This window comes from Lytechinus variegatus, chromosome 7, assembly GCF_018143015.1.
Source record: "Lytechinus variegatus isolate NC3 chromosome 7, Lvar_3.0, whole genome shotgun sequence".
NCBI classification, from domain to species: domain Eukaryota; kingdom Metazoa; phylum Echinodermata; class Echinoidea; order Temnopleuroida; family Toxopneustidae; genus Lytechinus; species Lytechinus variegatus.
This window is the reverse complement of record NC_054746.1, coordinates 31,919,655-31,937,519: the sequence shown is the minus strand read 5'-3', so window position 1 is coordinate 31,937,519 and position 17,865 is coordinate 31,919,655. Positions and strand designations below refer to the sequence as shown.

Genomic DNA, 17,865 nt, shown 5'->3' with positions numbered 1-17,865 from the left:
TACATTCAAGCATTTTGTAACAATTTTGCCACTCAGATTGAAATTTCAACACTTAGTAAGCACAATCTCTACCCTTTTTGTGCCAGCCGGATCTGAGGACATAACTAAATCTAAACAAAAGTTTATATCAGACATCTCCAGCATTTTTTCACTAAGTTTTTATCATTTAAAGTGGGTTTACAGTTCATTTTCATTTTATATTTGTTTCTACACTTTTTCCTAGCTTGACAATGATTAACAAAATGAAAATCAAGCCTAAGCCATTTCATGTAAATCACAGCTCAGTGTAAAGCAAATATCGTCACGATGGTTTCGGTGTGTGGGGGAGGGGTGGGGTGCAATGCACTCTTCAAAGTGTTTTGGGCAAGGAGACAAGTTTGAAAGGGTACAAGATATCTTCAAATCAATTATAGTAGCTAAATTCCACGTGTTCTTCATGATTAAGGTCTACTTTTATTCCCAAAACTATTTCAAAGTTCTGCGCAAATCATTTTTCACAAACTTTTCAAAAGTAAGTGGTGCTCACTCAAGCGGAAATATTTTTCGACAGTTTTATCCTCATTTGCTTAAATGGATCTGTACCAATGTTAAAATGTGGAAAAATCATCAGGATATTACAAATGTATAATTTCACAGGATTTTTTTCTAAGTGTAAACTTTTTTTTGATATGCACTGTATATTAACAATTTCTTATTAGAAGTATTAATCAAAAGAACAACTTGCCTCATCTGATCGTTGAGTTCTTTGTATCACAGGGCACTCTTCATCTTTTTCTGCAACAGATGATGGAGGATGGTTTCTGGAATCATCATTGCTGCCTGGCATACCATCAGCAAACACATTGTCTTCTCCATTTGAGTACCTTCTTCTGGCTGGTTCGAGCTCTTTTTCTGCCTTAGCGATCTCTGACCGGGACATCTTCCTCGCCTCTCGAAGTTCTTTCAGGAAAAGCTCCATGTCATTCTTCTCCGGACTGAATGTTGAGGAGTTCCTGTGGTTTTCAGATGGTGTTTCAGATGGGTACAGAGAGTACATCTGGGGACTTGGAGATGGTGAAGATGGCGTAGGGCTTAACGGGTTTGCTGTTGCTTTGACTACATTTTCCCTGACACGCTTTAAAAATTTCAAGTGTTCACTTGGTCTGAAATGACCCCTTGGAGATGGAGACTGTTCACTTGGAGAAGTATCAAGGATTGGTTTCACAACCCTTTGAAGAGGAGGTGGGGTCACTGCGGAGGGCGAACTTCTCAAGGACTGCACACCTGAAGGGGATTTCCTCAGAGAAGGGCTGGGACTTTTTCTTACTTGATACCCAGGGGATTTATTACTAGTGTTATTTGGATTGTGAGTTATTACTTTTTTATCTAAAGATGGCCTTCGTTGTTCTGTTTCTCCATGATGTGGTTTTGCTTTCTTTTTACGATTTGTCCAGTGTTCCAAGGGAAGGTCATCATCAAGGAACTTAAGTAATGCATCAGTCTCTCCTATACCATGCATCACCTGTGCTTCAAGTAGTTCAATGGAAATGTCTTTTCTGTCCATGCTTTGGCCATAGAGTCCACACACAAAACCATCAATTTCTGAACTACTTGCAGAATCTCCACTACTGTACCCATTTAGAAATCCATTATGAGGTTGTGCACTCTTGTTGTCATCATATGAATCTTTGAGACTCTGTGGTTGTTGAAGATTCCTTGAACAGCGATGATCATCAGGATTGAGGCTGCTTGAGTTTCTTTCTTGAAGGAGTTTCTCATACTCTGATTGTAACTGCTGCATGTCTCTTTCTTCATCAGTGGATGAAGCAATAATCAATGAGTCCAAAGAACCTAAAGGAGTCTTCACTTGATGAAGGTGGGGTATCTCACTTGCAAGACTGTAAATACCACTGCTTTCTCCAAGGCTTGATCCTGTCCTCTCAAGGTTTGCATGTCTGATACCTGTGGGAGGAAGGGCCACCCCTGGATCCTGTCTGCTGCTTGTTGATATCTGATTATTGTATCCTGCAACAGGTCTAGATCTTGCTGATGGGCCTGTTACACAGCTTGACAGACCACTCCCTTTCTGTTCCTTGTCCAATTTGAATTTTACTGGATATGCTTCCACTTCTGTAACCTGAGGATGGATTTTTCCTTCTGGTTTTTGCATAAGTGCTTCATTCGGTTGTTTTTCAATCAAGTACGGATTCTCTGAGCTATGAAGTTTAAATCCTGGAAGAGGGATCTTGTCTTTCTCAGGGTGCTTGCTCAGAGGTAAATACTTGACATCTGGTTCAATTTCAGATTCTGCCAACAGCCATTCCAACTTCGATGGTGATATTGGTGGCATATGTATCCTTAAAGACTCTGCATCGGTCAGCTCTTCTTCCATCTCTCTTTGATCATCTTTTTCCTCTACCGGATTGTCTCCTACAAAACCATGACTGATGTCAACTGGCACAGAGCTGGTATTTGCATTACTGTCATCAGTATCTCCCTGTAGAGCTAATAACTCTGGTTCAGTACCATCTCCAAAGAGGTCTGAATCCAAGCTTTGCGTGCTTGCATAAATACTAAGATCGTTCACCCTATCTTTCTTGTCTAGCCTAGACCCATCTTTCAGGTCATCAGCACCAACAGGGAAGTCTAATTCAGAATCAAAGCTGACATCAGAGAACTTTGAAAGCGTGGCTCTTGGTGATTGCTTCAACTCAATTCCAGCAGACTGTGGTGGGTCACTGTTCAGTATATCTGTTGCTGTTTCCCCAATACCTATGTCATCTTCACTGTAGTCAGTGCTGCTGTTATTGTTTCTATTCAATGGCTCACCCCACCCAGATTGCAGTGGTAAGGAGTGCCAATCATTGCAAGAGCCGGTACCCATTACATGACTCAAAGGCACTTGAGAAGATGTTGCTGGTCTATCAGATTTTGGTACTGTTTTTTCTGAAAAAGTCTTGGTAGGAGGAGTTGGCTTCCTATCAAAAGGCAATCCAATTCTTGGAGAAGGGATCTGTTCAGATGCTGGAACCATTGGTGGTGACATACTACCATTCTGACCAGGGAGAGTGACGAAGTCATCATCTACTGGAGAATGTGTCTGCAAATCATCTTTACTTGTATTGATATCATGTGCAGGGAATGTGCCTTCATTGCCTTCAAAGTCAAATTCTCTTGTTCCCGTTTCAGATAGTGGCAATGGTGATAATGTCAAGACAGCTTTAGGTTGGTCTAGATGTTTCTCAGTGTTTTCAAGTTGTTGTATCTTTGGAGTGCCAAATCCACTACCCAATACATCAGGACTGTAAACTTGTGGTAAAGAAAGTTCATGTGCAGTATCAGTTGAAATGGGTGGATTCTCAGATGGTTCTTTTGATCCTTCATCTGGGTTGAGAAGTGCTTGTTCATCTAACTGATTCCTCTTCCGAAGTTTTTCAGCAAGTCCTTTGACCCTGTCTACAGTTTGTTCAGAAAATCGCCTCTTATGCATGAGCACAGCAAAGAGTTCCAGCTCCTCAGTATCCATGTTCTTTGAAAGTTCATCCAAGACCTCACTTGCTTTCCTCCAGGGGCCACATGTATCAGCTTCAATAGATGATGGACTCGATGGACCACTTGGCAACAAGTCAGTCTGGCATTCCTGGTTGTTTGAAAGAGATGATAAATTGGCTTGGGTCTCCTGCTCATCTACACTAATAATATTTGGTGTGCTTGTCTTGATGTTCTGAGGAGAAAAATGCTCTGATTTGGGGAGATCTGGTTGAGCTATTGGACTTGTCCCAATACTTCTGTTTTCCAATGATGAAAATTCTTCATGTGTTTGCTGATTAATTTCCATGCCATCTCCAGAAACAACAGAATGTGCAGCACTGGAATCAACTGCAGATTTTTGCATATCAGGTTGTGTGGATGCTACTGTTTCTGTAGCTGAGATTTTAAATGACTTTTCACAATTTTTAATGTCATCAATCTCTCTATAAGGAGAGGTTTGCACACTGGCAGTGGTAGGTTGTTCATTACATGGTGATGTTTGTTTGCATGCTCTGTCTACATCTACTTCAGGGCTTTTTGATATTAATTTTAGACTACTGTCAGTGGTGGTAGATGCATCTAATACTAATCTCTGCTCTGTTAGAAGGTCAATTGGTGATGTTTGTTGTGCAGAGACAGTAGTACCATCAGTGATAGTGGATACATCCACTAATGATCTTTGCGATGCTGGAATTTCTGGAGACGTGTTAGTAAACCTGTGCTTCGTGGATGATCTTTGTTTAGCTGCAGCAAATATCTGAGCAAGCTCATCATCTGTGCTTCTAGAGCTGTGCAAAGGAGAATGTGCTGGACTTGCTCCACCAATCGAATGAACATTAAGAGATGAAGGGAGATTACTTTGTGGTTCCTTTTCAATAATGGCTTCTTGGATGGTTTCTTCTGGTGACTGATTAATCTTCAAGGATGGGTGTCTATGCTCCTTTCTCTGACAACCACTGTCTTTGGTGCCCTTTTCAGAATCTCTGCTAAGCTCCTCAATCTCGGTAACTGTAGAATCAAGTGGTCCAGCTGCAATGATGAGTCTTGGTGATGGTGTGATCGGTTTAAAAGAATGCATGCTCTCATCAAGAGCCTCTGGTGATGTAGACCTATCCTTTCTTTCATGAAGCACAATTGATACTAAGTCACCAGACTGTCCTTCAGTCATGTCTGAAGGCTTGCATTGGATTGACTTGTCAACGACAGCTGTAGTAATAATTCCAATGTCCTCCATAGATGACTGTGGGTGGGTTGAATGCTCATTGGAGTCAGTCGACAACAAGGGCCACTTGACAGGTTCTTCGTTGGTTGGATGGGCAATTTTTATTACTATGGGTTCTTCATTGATAGTTATTTCAGGGTAACTTTGATGCTCTTCAGCAGATTCCTGTGTCCTGATATCACTATCAGGCTGTGTAAGAATGTCATCTGTGCTGCAGGAAGCATGGGAGACCTCCTTGGTTGTTTTATGATGGGAATAATCATCTTTGACCAAAATACTTGGATCATCTGTATTCATTCCTTGATCTTTCTTAAAGTTGTTCTTCCCTGGCAGAGCTATCTTCTGTTCATTTCCGCCATATGTACCAACTCTGTTGTTCTTATCATCAACAAAAGAAACAGTAGATTCTTCAGGATTTTGATGTTCCAAAAAGATATTCTGCTGAGCATTCTTGGGTAACGAATGTCCAGAATCTATGCATTTGTCCTTTTGCTTTGGCTCTATAATCACCATCCCTTTGGTATCAACTACTGAACTTTGCTGTGAAGGATGTTCATCAGAATCTGGAGATTCCATTAACTTGGAAAGCATCGGTAACAAGGGCTCCTCATGATGACTTATGGGATGCTCGGTGCAAGCCTCTGTTACATGGACTCTGGACAAATTTTGGGTAGATCTTGTATCATGTGCCAGAAATGTTGGCTCCTTTAATCTGCTCTGATCGTGATGAGCATTTACATTATCTTTAGTGCTGACAAAAGAACTTAGTTGCTTATGGTCTGGCTGATCATGATTTTCATCTTGAGTTCTTTGCTGCTGTGCTTCCTCCATAGCAAGCGATTCTGTATTCATTCTATGATTTTCTTCTGGCTTATGTGCATCATCAAACTTAGCCTCATCATAATATTCAGGATGAGAAAGGGGTTTCATAGTTTCTCCTAGCTTCATCAACATTGCTGACAGTGGAATTTCAGGAAGATGATGTGGACTCTTAGTATAAGTCTCATAAACTTGATATTTGGGTATGTCTTGGAAAACTTCAAGCTGCTTCAATTCACATTGACTATGGACTGAAAATGGATCACCTAGTTGTTCAGCTCTAGGGTCAAGTTGGCTGTTAACAGAGATTTTAGAATTGCTTTCATTTTCACTATCCTTCTTGAAGAGGGATGATAAACTCACTTCTGGTATATGCACTCTGTCAACTGTGATCTGCTCTGATACTGGCATCTTCAAAAGTCTGCAGTCACCATTGTCAATTCTATTGTGGACAGGACTTTCCACAACCCCTGTACTATTTAGCGGCACTTCCTTTTCCCCTTCTGTGTCAACAATAGGCAAATTGTCCCTGCCATCTGGAATCTCACTGCTTTTGGCAAACAATTTTTTAAATCTCTGAGATGAAGAAACCATGCTCTCTTCAAGCTGAACCTTTGATGCATATATAACCTCTGTTACATCAGATATTGGGTTGGAAATGTTGAGAGGTCTTTCAAATTCTGATGATGACAATTCCTCTTGACCTGCTTCTTCGGCTAAATTTGAGTTATTACCTGGTGATCTGGATGGCCTATCACTGATATTCAATTTTCCAACTGGAGACAAACTAGGGTGTTTCATCTCAACAACCTTGAAAGGGGTTAATACTGATTCTTGAATCTGAACTGGAACCTTGTCATTAACCACTGAAGATGACAAAGGTAATGTAGATTTACCAATGCCAACTGGAGTTTCATCAAAATCAAGATCTTTCACTTCTGGGGGAGAATCTATATTATGATTGTGATCTAGATCACTCCCGCTCTTACTAGTCTTGGTCTCATCACTGATATCATCTTCAGAAATCTCATTAACATCCAGATGTTCTGCAATGTTCTTATCCACATCAGCAGAAGATGAGTCAGCCGGTACATTGATGGCAGAATCATGTTTCAAGGTGTTAGACTTGAAAGCATCAATATCCATCTTCCTCAATATTAGAGTAATGTCCTCTCTTGGATATGCAAGTTGCATTGATTTAGTGACACAGGGTTCAAGCTGTAAACCCTGAAAGTCAGTTGGATATTTTGATGAAGTTTCAAGCCGCTGGTCCTCTTCTATATTATGTAGGGACACAGCTGAATTACTGTCTGTCATAATGTCATCTCCTGCACTCACCAGTTCCATATCAGAGACAGTGGTTGATCTGCTTCTTATTTCTCGAATTGAAGAGTCACCATCAACTGCTACATCTGATGCTGTCCAAGACTGATCTTCACACTCATCGCCTCCAGGTACAGTATCAACTCCTTTGAGATCACCTCTTCCTGGACTTCCAGATAATGGATTTGTCAATGAATCATTACATTCAAATGAATCAGGGTCATATCCGACACCATCGCCAACAATCCTATCAACTAGTCCCTTGTCTCTATGCATTCTAAGCGAGTCAGAGCCCTCTGAACTATCCGTGCTTTCAACAGAGAGGCCAAACATCTTCATGAACATTGTTAATTTTGCACTTGCAACAGCATAGTCTTTTCCAAGGAAAGGTTTTAGGTTTTCGACAGCCTGTGATTCATTTGCATCTAGAAACTTGTCAGGATACGTTGTTAGGATGTCACTGCTAATATTCCCATCATCTTTGTAAAAATCTTCATGATTTGTGGCTCCATCATCTGCTACTACATCATCCAAAGGATCTTTTGAACTATCATCAACAGGCATTTCAGGTTTCTCCTCAAGAAAGTCCCTTGGATTATGGTCTTTATCTGTATTGGCTGGATCATAAGAAGCCATGGCCATGCCTGCAATGCCTTCCTTTTGTTGGTCTTCCTCAGAGATATTGTCAAAATCTTCTGGCTGAGACTTTGATACAAGACCTACAGTCTCATCATTATTGCAGTTTCCTGTACCAAGAACATTCTCCCCGAAATGATCTTCAGTTGTAGTCTCAGACATTTCTAATTTCTTTGCCTTAAGATCTTTCCTCTGTATTTTTGGTGAAACATTTCCATGAGATTTCTCCTTAGGAATAACTGATGCTGCACTTTTCCTTTTGAAGTCAAATTTTGGAACATTCTTTGGATACAGTCTAGAAAAGACATCCTTCTTTTTTCTACCATTATTTATTTTTGGTGAATCAACTTGCGAAGCTTCATCTCCAGTATGTGACTCAGCCAGCTTACTAATACTTTCAGTATCATCATTAGTTGACTCATTAGTATTCATTGAGTTTCCTGGTATGTGAGACAAATCTGTGTTATCAGCAGTGGATGGAATTGCAGGAATACCCTCATCATTTTCAGTTAACTTGTTGATGGGACTTTCATTTCCAGATTCATTAATTTCTGATACCATATCACCCTGCTGACAAGCCATGTTACAAAATGTAGGAATATCTTCTTGCGTAGTCATATCCTCAGAGTCATCTAATTTATCAGTATTTTCAGATGATTCGTATACTTCAGATTTTGTTCCTTGATCTGCATTTTGTAATAATTCAGATGGATGTGTGGGACTGATCTTTTTGTCCAATGGATCCAATGTTTTTTCATTATTAACAGACATAGATACTTCTGGAGGAACATCATAGTGAACATTCTCTGGTGATGTAACTGACATATGCTCAATATTTGGAGATGCCACTCTACTATTTGGAGGTGAGACAGAATGTAAAGTGCTGCAAGTGTCTTCCGATTCTGAAACTTCTGTCACACTTTCTTCCTCCTGGATAGTATCTAGAGTGTGTAAAATGTAACTTTGTTCAGGCAGATCACGTGGTGAATAATATGGACTCCTTGTCTGTTCTCCATTACCTCCATCTTTCCAATTGTCTTTTTTATCTAAATTGGTTTCAGTGGCACCTGACTTTGTATCATTGTTGATGTCTCCATGACAAACTGAAATATCTGTTGGACTTAAGTTCTCATTCCTTTTAGAAACATCTACAGTTCTGGCAGGTTCCTGCAGATTTGTTATGTCAGGAGACACATGCGATTTTCTTGCCATTAAGGAACCTGGAGAAGCACCCAATTCATGTTCAAGTGGAGAGCCTCCAAGTTTGTCTATCTGGGGTGAACCATATTTCCTTTGGTCCAGATTTTCATAGTCCAGAGTCTTTGATACAGGCGTTCCTTCAGGTGTTCCTATCGGAGTGCTGCATGAGATTATCTGATCTTTACCCCAAGTCTTCTTCAATGGAATAATTTCATTCTTGTTGAATGCTGAAGGAGACTCGACTGCAGTCTGATACATAGAGGTGTCTATTGCACTCTGGTATAGGACTGAGTCATCTGGCAGATTGCTGTCCTGAGATGAATTGGTAGGGGTGTCCTGTTTATGTGGAGAATCAGCATTGAAAATAGATTTGTACACATTTGGTGGTAGAGATGCTTGAATAGAAGGAACAGTTCTCTTTCTCATTCCTTCGGGAATGTGAGGTTCAGTTTTCAATTGAACTGATGAATTACTAGTACCATTTTCATCACTGGTATCTGTTCCTTCCCCATTTATTTCTGAATTTTGTAGAGCAGACATGTTGTCACTCATGGCTTCTTCTTCATCCTTAACTTTATCCACATCCTCCAGAAAGTCTGAGAGGCTTTGCTCCTCGTCAAAATGATAGTCTGCTGCACTAGTGGATGAGCATGAGGATGGACTTTCCATGCTCTCCATTTCTTCATCGGAAAAGGGAACAGGAGATGCACGGGTGATCCTGAAATTGTGATTGTTTGAGATCTGATTCCTTTCACTGTTGCCATTCAGCACTGGCAATTGATTAAGGTGGGGATCTGAATGAGATTTGTCAATATTGGTTAAGTCCTTGGTGTCTGATGGCCCATTTACATTTTTTTGATCTTCACAGTGAGTCTTTGATTGGTTAATACGATGATCAATGTTTTGAGGTATATTTTGTCCCATTTCCTTTTTATCAATATCCTTCACAGTTGTTCTGACAGTCGGGGGCTTTACTTGAAAGTCATCATTACCATGTAGAAGCTTGTTGGTTTCATCACACAATCCATCAGGAAGACTTTTCATCTTTGGGTTGTCTTCTTTACCATGTTTTTCCAGCTTATCATCACCAGGGTCAATATCAGAATGTTGTTGTGCATGCTGTGGACCCATATTTTGTGAGACTTTTCTTTTGTCTAATGGCTTCTGCTGGTATTTGTTATCTGGGGAATCAGTGCCACTTTCCCCATTAGGAAACAGAACTTTTTCAGGTGACAGGCACTCATCATCAAAAGGTGATTCTTGTGAAATTTCTTTTTCTTCTTCACTGTACTCTGATTGATCATCGGTCACCTTATCAGATGAAACTTCATCGCTCTCACTGTCACTTGAATCCAGCTCAAATTCGGACAAGTCCACAATCACTGGGCGCTGTAGTTGATCCAGCTGGTTGGCCATAACAACGCAAGAAACAGTAGGAACTTCATCTTCTTCACTTTGTATCGCTATCATAGGTATGGGTGGTTGCTTATTATCTTTTATTTGATCTTGATCATTACTTTCTAAAGAAGTGTTTCCATTGAAAATAGCTGAATTCTTTGATGATTTTGGCTCATCTAGCCCAAGACTTTTGGTTATCATATGATCTCCATGTTGTGCCTGATCATCTCTGTCATTAGCTGGAGAGGCATCAACAGTGTAACTAGCAGAAGATGGAGAGTAAACTGCTATGTTTGGTTGTGGATAATCATCCAAATCACCTTTTGGAGTATCCATGCCATCATTTTCATAATTACTAGTTTCTGATTCACCCGAGTCTTTTGGCTCTTGCTTAGTATCATCTTGAATAACCTCATCAGGTTCACATGGGCATGATGTTAGTATTGTCACTGCATTATTTGCCGCCTCCTTTGGTTCTAGTACTGCACAATCTTTCTGATTTTCATCCATGTATAACTCTTCATTTTCGGGTTGATTACGAAAGCCATCGTGAACTTTTCCAGTCACTTCTTTTTCAATCTCAACCTTACTGTGGTCTTCAGGAAAATCTGGAAGGGTGGGAATTCGAGTTGCACTGAAGAGTTCTATGTCCTTATTTTCAAATACAGATGAAGGTTCCAGATCTCTTGATGTCAATTCTTCAGCAATTGGTAGTGCCTGATTAGATTCAGGAAAAACTTCAAGATTTGAGAGTTCTGGATGTTGTTCTATACTTCCTCCAACTTTGGGTAATTCCTCATCAGAATATCTGACCAACACAATGTCAGGTTTCCTAATGTCACCAGAGCCAAAGACAGAAGAAGATTCTTCATCATTTTGCTTGTCACAGGCAACATTCATATCATTCAGACTACTTGGTCTCAAAGTTACACATTCAGGTAAGTCTTGCTTCAAGGCAGGTTCATTCATTTGCTGCTCTTCTTGAAACACACTTTGATTACAAATGTCTTTGATATCAACAAAGTGATCATCTTCTTTGGGTTGAAGGCCATTTTCTCCTGGGATATCACTGTCCCCTTCTGTCTGCAACACACTGACATCTGATCCACAAGATCTATCCTTTTCCTCAATGCAAACATCAGGATTTGAAGAGAAAGGAGAAGAAATATCACCACCTAGACTGTCTGCACCTGATTGAATCTCATCAGAGTATGACTCTTGAGGAAAATCCTCATTGTCACTGACCTCAAGTTCTTGATCCTCTTCCACCTCTCTCTGCTCATTCATTTCAGGAACCTCAACGGGAGAATCATTCCTACCCATTTCAATATTGTCTGTTTGTCCCTCTGCTTCTTCTTTGTGAGAGGCAGCAGGAGGCAAAGGATCCAAACGATCAGTAGGCTCACTAAGTAATTCCTTTGCTAATGAAGATTCTTCAAATGATTCTTGGTGTACAGGATCAAATGCTTCACTAGTATCCATTTGAAAATCACCATCGGTTTCTTTATGCTGGTCAGGATTACTGTTATCAAAATCGTTAGAAGTTTCCAATTTCTTTATTGGTCCACATGCTTCATTTCCATGGTTACCATTACTAATTACTGGATGAGATGACATCGGAGATTCAATGAGCATGTCTGTGCTTGACTGATTTTCATTATTGCATGGCTTCAGACTTTGTGAATCACAGATTTGAGGGTTTTCCTCCACAGTTTTCAATACTTTCAGGCCCTCAAAATCATTTCCTCCTTCAGCAGCTTCTGTTTCCCAGGTTGGTCTGTTATAATTGCCATCAGAGTAAGAAGAGTCAGAAGACATGTCATTGAATGGAAGGTCTGTTTCTGGTAAACCTTGGCTGATGTGCTGCTCTATATCATTCACAGCAATATCAGGGGATAGACCTGCCAGTTTGAAAGTAATTTCATCAAAGTCAGCATCCCTACTCTCCTCCCAAGCTTCTATTTCAGCATCTAATGGTCCAACCACTTCATTGTTGGATATTGTATCAAGGTCCACGGATTTAGGGTCTATATTTTCATCACGATGTGAGTCCTTTGAAGATACTTTATCATTCATTTTCAATGAAGGGCATTCTGTATTTTTCTGCTTGTATTTTTCAGGAACCACAGAAAACTCATCATAAGATGATGGTTTGCTGATTTCCTTTTCAGATGAGACATTTGAACAGGGTGGCTTTGATGAAGCTGGTCTAAGTTCTCTATCATCTGATTTTACACCAAGTTCCATTGAAGGTTTAGCATTTAGCAATTCCCCAGGATTTTCTTGATCACTGATATTTGAAGGACTTTTGGAGTTTTCCTGTGAGGTATTCTGTTCAATTCTTGCTGGACACGACTTCTTATCATAAATTGGTTTGTTGAATTCTTTGTCCAATAAGGACTCAGGACAAAGTGGTTTTGAAGCTGTTGGTCCAAGTTCTTCATCATTGGATGTTATATCAGGATTGACTAAAGACTCATCACTAAATAATTCTCTTGGAGATTCTTGATCACTGATATTTGAAGGAACATTTAGGAATTTTTCATGAGAAGTCTTCTGCCCATTTCTTGCTGGGTTCACACATGACCTATCATCATGAGCTGGTTGGCTAATGTCATCGCTAAAGATGGAACCAGAGGAAAGTTGTTTTGATGATGTTGGTCCAATTACCTGATCATCAGGTGTTTTATCAGGATTGACTACAAATTCATCAGTAACGGTGTCCCCTGGATATTCCTGATCACAGATATTTGAAGGATCATTTTTGGTGTTTTCCTGTGAGATATCTTGATAATCTCTTGCTGGATTCACACACAGCTCTTCATCATATATTGCTTTGAAGAATATTTTGTCAAATGTGGCATCAGGACAATGTTTTGAAGATGGTGATATAACTTCTTCCTCATCAGATGTTATATCAGGATTGACTGATGGTTCATCAGTAAACAGTTTCTCTGAACTGATACTAGGGTAATTTTTAGAGTTTTCTAGTGAAATATTTTGCTCAATTCTTTCTGGACTCACACACAGCCGATCACAAATTGGTTTGTTGAATTCTTTGTCGAATGTAGAATCAGGACAAAGTGGTTTTAAAGATGATGATCTCACTTCTTCATCGTCAGATGTTATATCAGGATTGACTGATGGTTCATCATTAAGCAGCTTCTCTGGAAATTCTTGATCACCGATATCATAAGGATCATTTTTAGAGTTTTCCTGTGAGACATTCTGCTCAATTCTTGCTGGACTAACATGTAACTCATCACTATAAAGTGGTTTGTTGAAATCTTTATCCAATGCGGCATCAGGACAAGGTGGTTTTGAAGATGTTAGTCTAAGTTCTTCATCATCAGATGTTATTCCAGGACTGACTAAAGATTCATTGGTAAGCGACTCCCCTACAGATTCTTGATCCCCTATATTTAAAGGGCTATTAGATGAGATCTCCTGTGAGGTACTCTTCCCATTTCTTGCAGGACTCACAGATGACTCATCATCATTAGATGGTATGATGATGTCTTTGTTGTAGCTGGAACCAGAACAAAGCGGTTTTGATGATGCTACTTCATAATCAGATGATTTATCAAGGTCTAATAAAGCCTTACCAGTAAGCATTTGCCCTAGATATTCTTGATCACTGATATTTGAGAGGTCTTCTTGTGAGCTATTCTGTTCATTTGCTCCCGGACCCAAACATTTGTTGATTTGTTGGTCAAATGTGGCATCAGGACAGGGTGGTTTTGTGGATGCTGATCGGACTACATCATCATCAGAGATTTCACAAGGATCCACTGGGTCACAAACTCTATTATCATCAGTGAATTCTAAATGTTGTACATCTTCCTCACCGTGCATTTCCCCTAAAGGTTCTTGATAACTGATATTTTCATGGTGATCTTGGGAGTTTTTCTTTGTCTCTTCCTGCACATTTCTGTCAGGAACAACAGGTGGCTCAACTTCATTTGATGGCTTATTAATTTCTTCCTTTATTAATGAAGCAGGACTGGACTTTGATGAGGATAAGCATTCATCAGGCAAGTCTGGCATTGAGTTCAATTCAGTAGTATTTGGCTTCAGGGGTAAAACTGCATTCTTTTCACTGAAGTTCACCTGTGATGTCTCTTCTTGTGTTTCTGTGTCTGTGTCTTTAACTTCAGCAATCTGTTCACCTTTGTCTCTCTCACAAACTTCTAGTTCCTGATCTTTTGGTTCAAAAATTTTCTGTTGTAATTCTATATTGGGGTTTGGAGGTTCTGTTGACACTTTGTCTCCATTATGCACATGTGTTTCTGATGGTGAAATCTGATCCTCATCAAGCCCTATTTCATCAAAGTGATCAGATTCTTCAATAATTTCATCCTCTCTTTGCATAGCAGGTGTTGGTTCACTATCAGAATGTTCCAAATTACATGAGATATCCCCATTAGCTTCTTCATGGTCACATACAATAGGAGCATTCACAAAATTTTCACTGTTAGGAACATCATCATCTGGCAATGGTCGCTTTCCATTTAAGTGTAGGCTGTTGCAAGAGTTATCATCAGAATCTGCACTTCCTTGTTCTTCATTTGCAATTGGCTCTGAATTTTCTACCTCCATCATTGTAGTATGGCAAGGATAATCGGTTTCTAGTTCATCATTGCTGTTCACACTCTCAAGAGTATCTGAACTGTGTTTCCTGTCAGGAATATCAAGGTTCAATGCAATGTCATCTTCATCATCTTCTCCCTCATCACTAGAAGCTGTAAGAATATCCTCGGATGAGACAGGTATGGCCCAGAATTCGTCTTCATCTGCAGATGTCATATCAACAATTCTTGGTCCATCATCATGGTCCAGTTCTATTTGTTGATCACATTGAAGATCTTCCTCCAGGGAATCAACAAAACTTTCTGAAGAGCTGTAACAATCTTCTACATTGATTGAAACGTTTATTCCATCCATCTCCAAATCACATGTGTCCACACCAATAGTATCCTTATTTGGGTCAGTTTGCGTTTCTTGTGGTTGCTTTCCAATAGACCTCTTACGACTTGGACTACAGGGCTGTTCACATCCTAAAACCCCAAAATCTTCTGAATGCAGTCTACTCTCCTGCTCACTGGTGTGCTTCTGAAGTTCAAGCCTCAATTGTTCACTAGTGAGAGGAACATAGAATGCTTCAGATTTTGGTGTACTCTTTGGTAAGTTCTCGAGAGATGGCCAGTTCTTCGGTTTGACAACAGGAGTTCTTGCAAATTTCCTCCGAGGACTGGGAGAAACAGAATTTTCATTGCCATTGCGACTCCTTGAGAGGGGCCTCTTCACTGTCTTTCGATGAGATGGAGTTTGTTCTGATTTCTTCTTGGGAGATGGACTTCTGTCTATTGCTTTATTACTGCTTGGTCTCGACCGGGAAGGGGAGGCAGATGAACCTTTAGGAGTCTTCGCCTTTAAAGTGTTTTCTGGTTTACTTGATTTTCTCTTTGTTGGACTGGACAGAGTTTGTTCTTGTGGAGTTGTTTGGTGGGCTCTCTTCATATTTGCTTGGCACTTATTGCTTTGTTTTTCATTACCAGGATCACTTTGAGTTCTCTCAGGTTGTGATTTTACTGTGTCTTTTGGTTTCACTTTGGTTTTCCTACCATTCTCATCAGTCTTTTGTGATGATTGTGATAATGGAGATTTCTTTGGCCTTGCTACAGGTTTAACAGGTTTATTTATGCTTGGACTAGCACTCCTACTCCTTGAATGGTTCTTTGTTCTGTCTGGAAGATTGCTTGAAGGCACACTATTGGTTCTCATATGTTTATGATCCTGAACAAATTCATGTTTCCTGTCCTTCAACTTAATAGGATCATGCTCTGGTGGAGACAGTTCTCTCCTTATCAGATGTGGAGAGTCTCTATCTCTTTCTCTATGAGGATCATATTCACTATACCTTGGAGGACTCTTTTTCCTGAGATAATCAAATTTTGTTTCTTGCTGGGGATACAAACGAGAAAACACATCTCCTGAAGATTGCCTAGACCTTCTTGAAGATGTGCTGGCAGGAGAAGATGATCTTGATGACTTGGTTGGGGAATCAGACCTTACAGATTTGGATGGAGATGCAGACCTCGAAGACTTGGTTGGTGAATCTGACCGCAATGATTTGGTGGGTGAGCTAGACCTTGACGACTTGCTTGGAGAACTTGACCTAGAACTTTTACTTGGTGAAGGTGACCTTGAAGATGAAGCAGATTGACCATCACTTTCCCTCTTTAATTGTTCTTCCCTGGGTTTAGATTTTGGCGGTCCTAATTCAACCTTTTTGGCAGGTCTAGCATCAATATTTCTGGAGTTTTTCTTAGAACTTTTCATTTGGTCGTTCTTTTTATCCACAATCTGATCTTTCTTTTCCTGCTTTTGGATGCGCTTTGTTTCTCTTTTGGGAGAAGGAAGATTGTTATGGTGCATTGTTTCAGGATCACTGTTCCCTACAGGACTGACTCGTCCTGATGCTGGTAATTCTGTGCTCACATTTTCTGTAGAGCTATCTACTGTGTTCTCCATGTCACGATCTCCAAGCTCTTTTTCAGGTGACTCCGAACTGAACTCTCCTTCGAGCAAACGTGGATCTGTTTCAAAGTCCTGGAGTTTTTGCTCTTCATGTTTCAGAATCAATTGAGCAGTTCTTTTCTGTACCTCAAGGGTTGCCTGTCGCCGTTCCAGTGCAGCCAATGCCTTGCGTTGTGACTGCTTTTGTAGGAGTTCCATTAGTGCAACACGCTTCCGAGCAACGTCCAACCCTGAGAGGTCATTAGTGTCAATGCTGACATCAGAAACAACACTCGGAATGGTACACAGATCTGAGTGATAAGTTGTTTGTGCATCTTTCAGTTGGGTCAATTCTCCTTCAAGCTTTTGTTTACCTGGAGTAAAATTAAAAGAAAGATTTTACAGACATGTAACAATTAAAGTACAATCAATCACCACCAGCAACATATCATTAAGGGAGAACAAAACACTTGAAATCAGTTGAATTCATGGAAAATAGAAAATCAAAGAAACAGATCAATGAAAGTTTGAGAAAGATTGAACGAATAATACGAAAATTATGGCCTTTTGGATATTGAGATAACTAATGCTATGTGATACTCCTATTGACAATGCGATCAAGAAATGTGATATGACAAAAGTACTTCTTCCCTATTACTAGAGTACATGAACATAATTCACTTAAATTTTCCCTTTCGCATAGTCAATCTTAAGATCTGGTGTACTTGATCTTGTGTTTGGGGTTTTATTGGGGGGGGGGGTGGATATGTAATACAGGTTCGCAATATAATATCATGGATGATTTACAATTAGAATGGTAAAAAGAGGTATATTTTTGTATATTTTCAATGTCTAAAGAGAGAGATGTACATCCATGACAACACAGATCTTGGTCACATTACCAATGGGAACATCTTCATAGCATTTACTGATCTTGACATTCAAATAGCCATAATTTGTTTTTCAAAATTTACTCAAATATTTGTTGATCTCATTATTTCATTTTTCTGCGCCCACGGGTTTAATTCTACTTTAAGCAAATAACAGTGGTGAAGGTGATGGGTAAACTATCATTTTTGAGGAAAGTAATAGTTTGTCTCCTCACCTGAAATCGAGAGGTGATTCTATGCTGTATTTAATTCAAAGCAATTCAATTCTCTGTTCATTAAAAATAAAACATATTCATTGCCGTAGTCCAAAGACAAGTGGTGCAATGTTTACCTAAAATATATATTTAG

The 17,865-nt window shown here is 39.8% G+C and overlaps 1 protein-coding gene across 12 annotated transcripts in view; it reads right to left on the bottom strand.

The window, feature by feature from the left end:
• LOC121419028 overlaps positions 1–17,865 on the bottom strand; it is an 87,305-nt gene that overhangs the window by 19,567 nt on the left and 49,873 nt on the right. For all 12 annotated transcript variants that reach the window (XM_041613290.1, XM_041613292.1, XM_041613293.1 and 9 more), the window contains one exon: positions 725–17,001. In XM_041613290.1, coding sequence (XP_041469224.1) covers positions 725–17,001 — 16,277 coding nt within the window. The remainder of the gene's footprint in view (positions 1–724; positions 17,002–17,865) is intronic.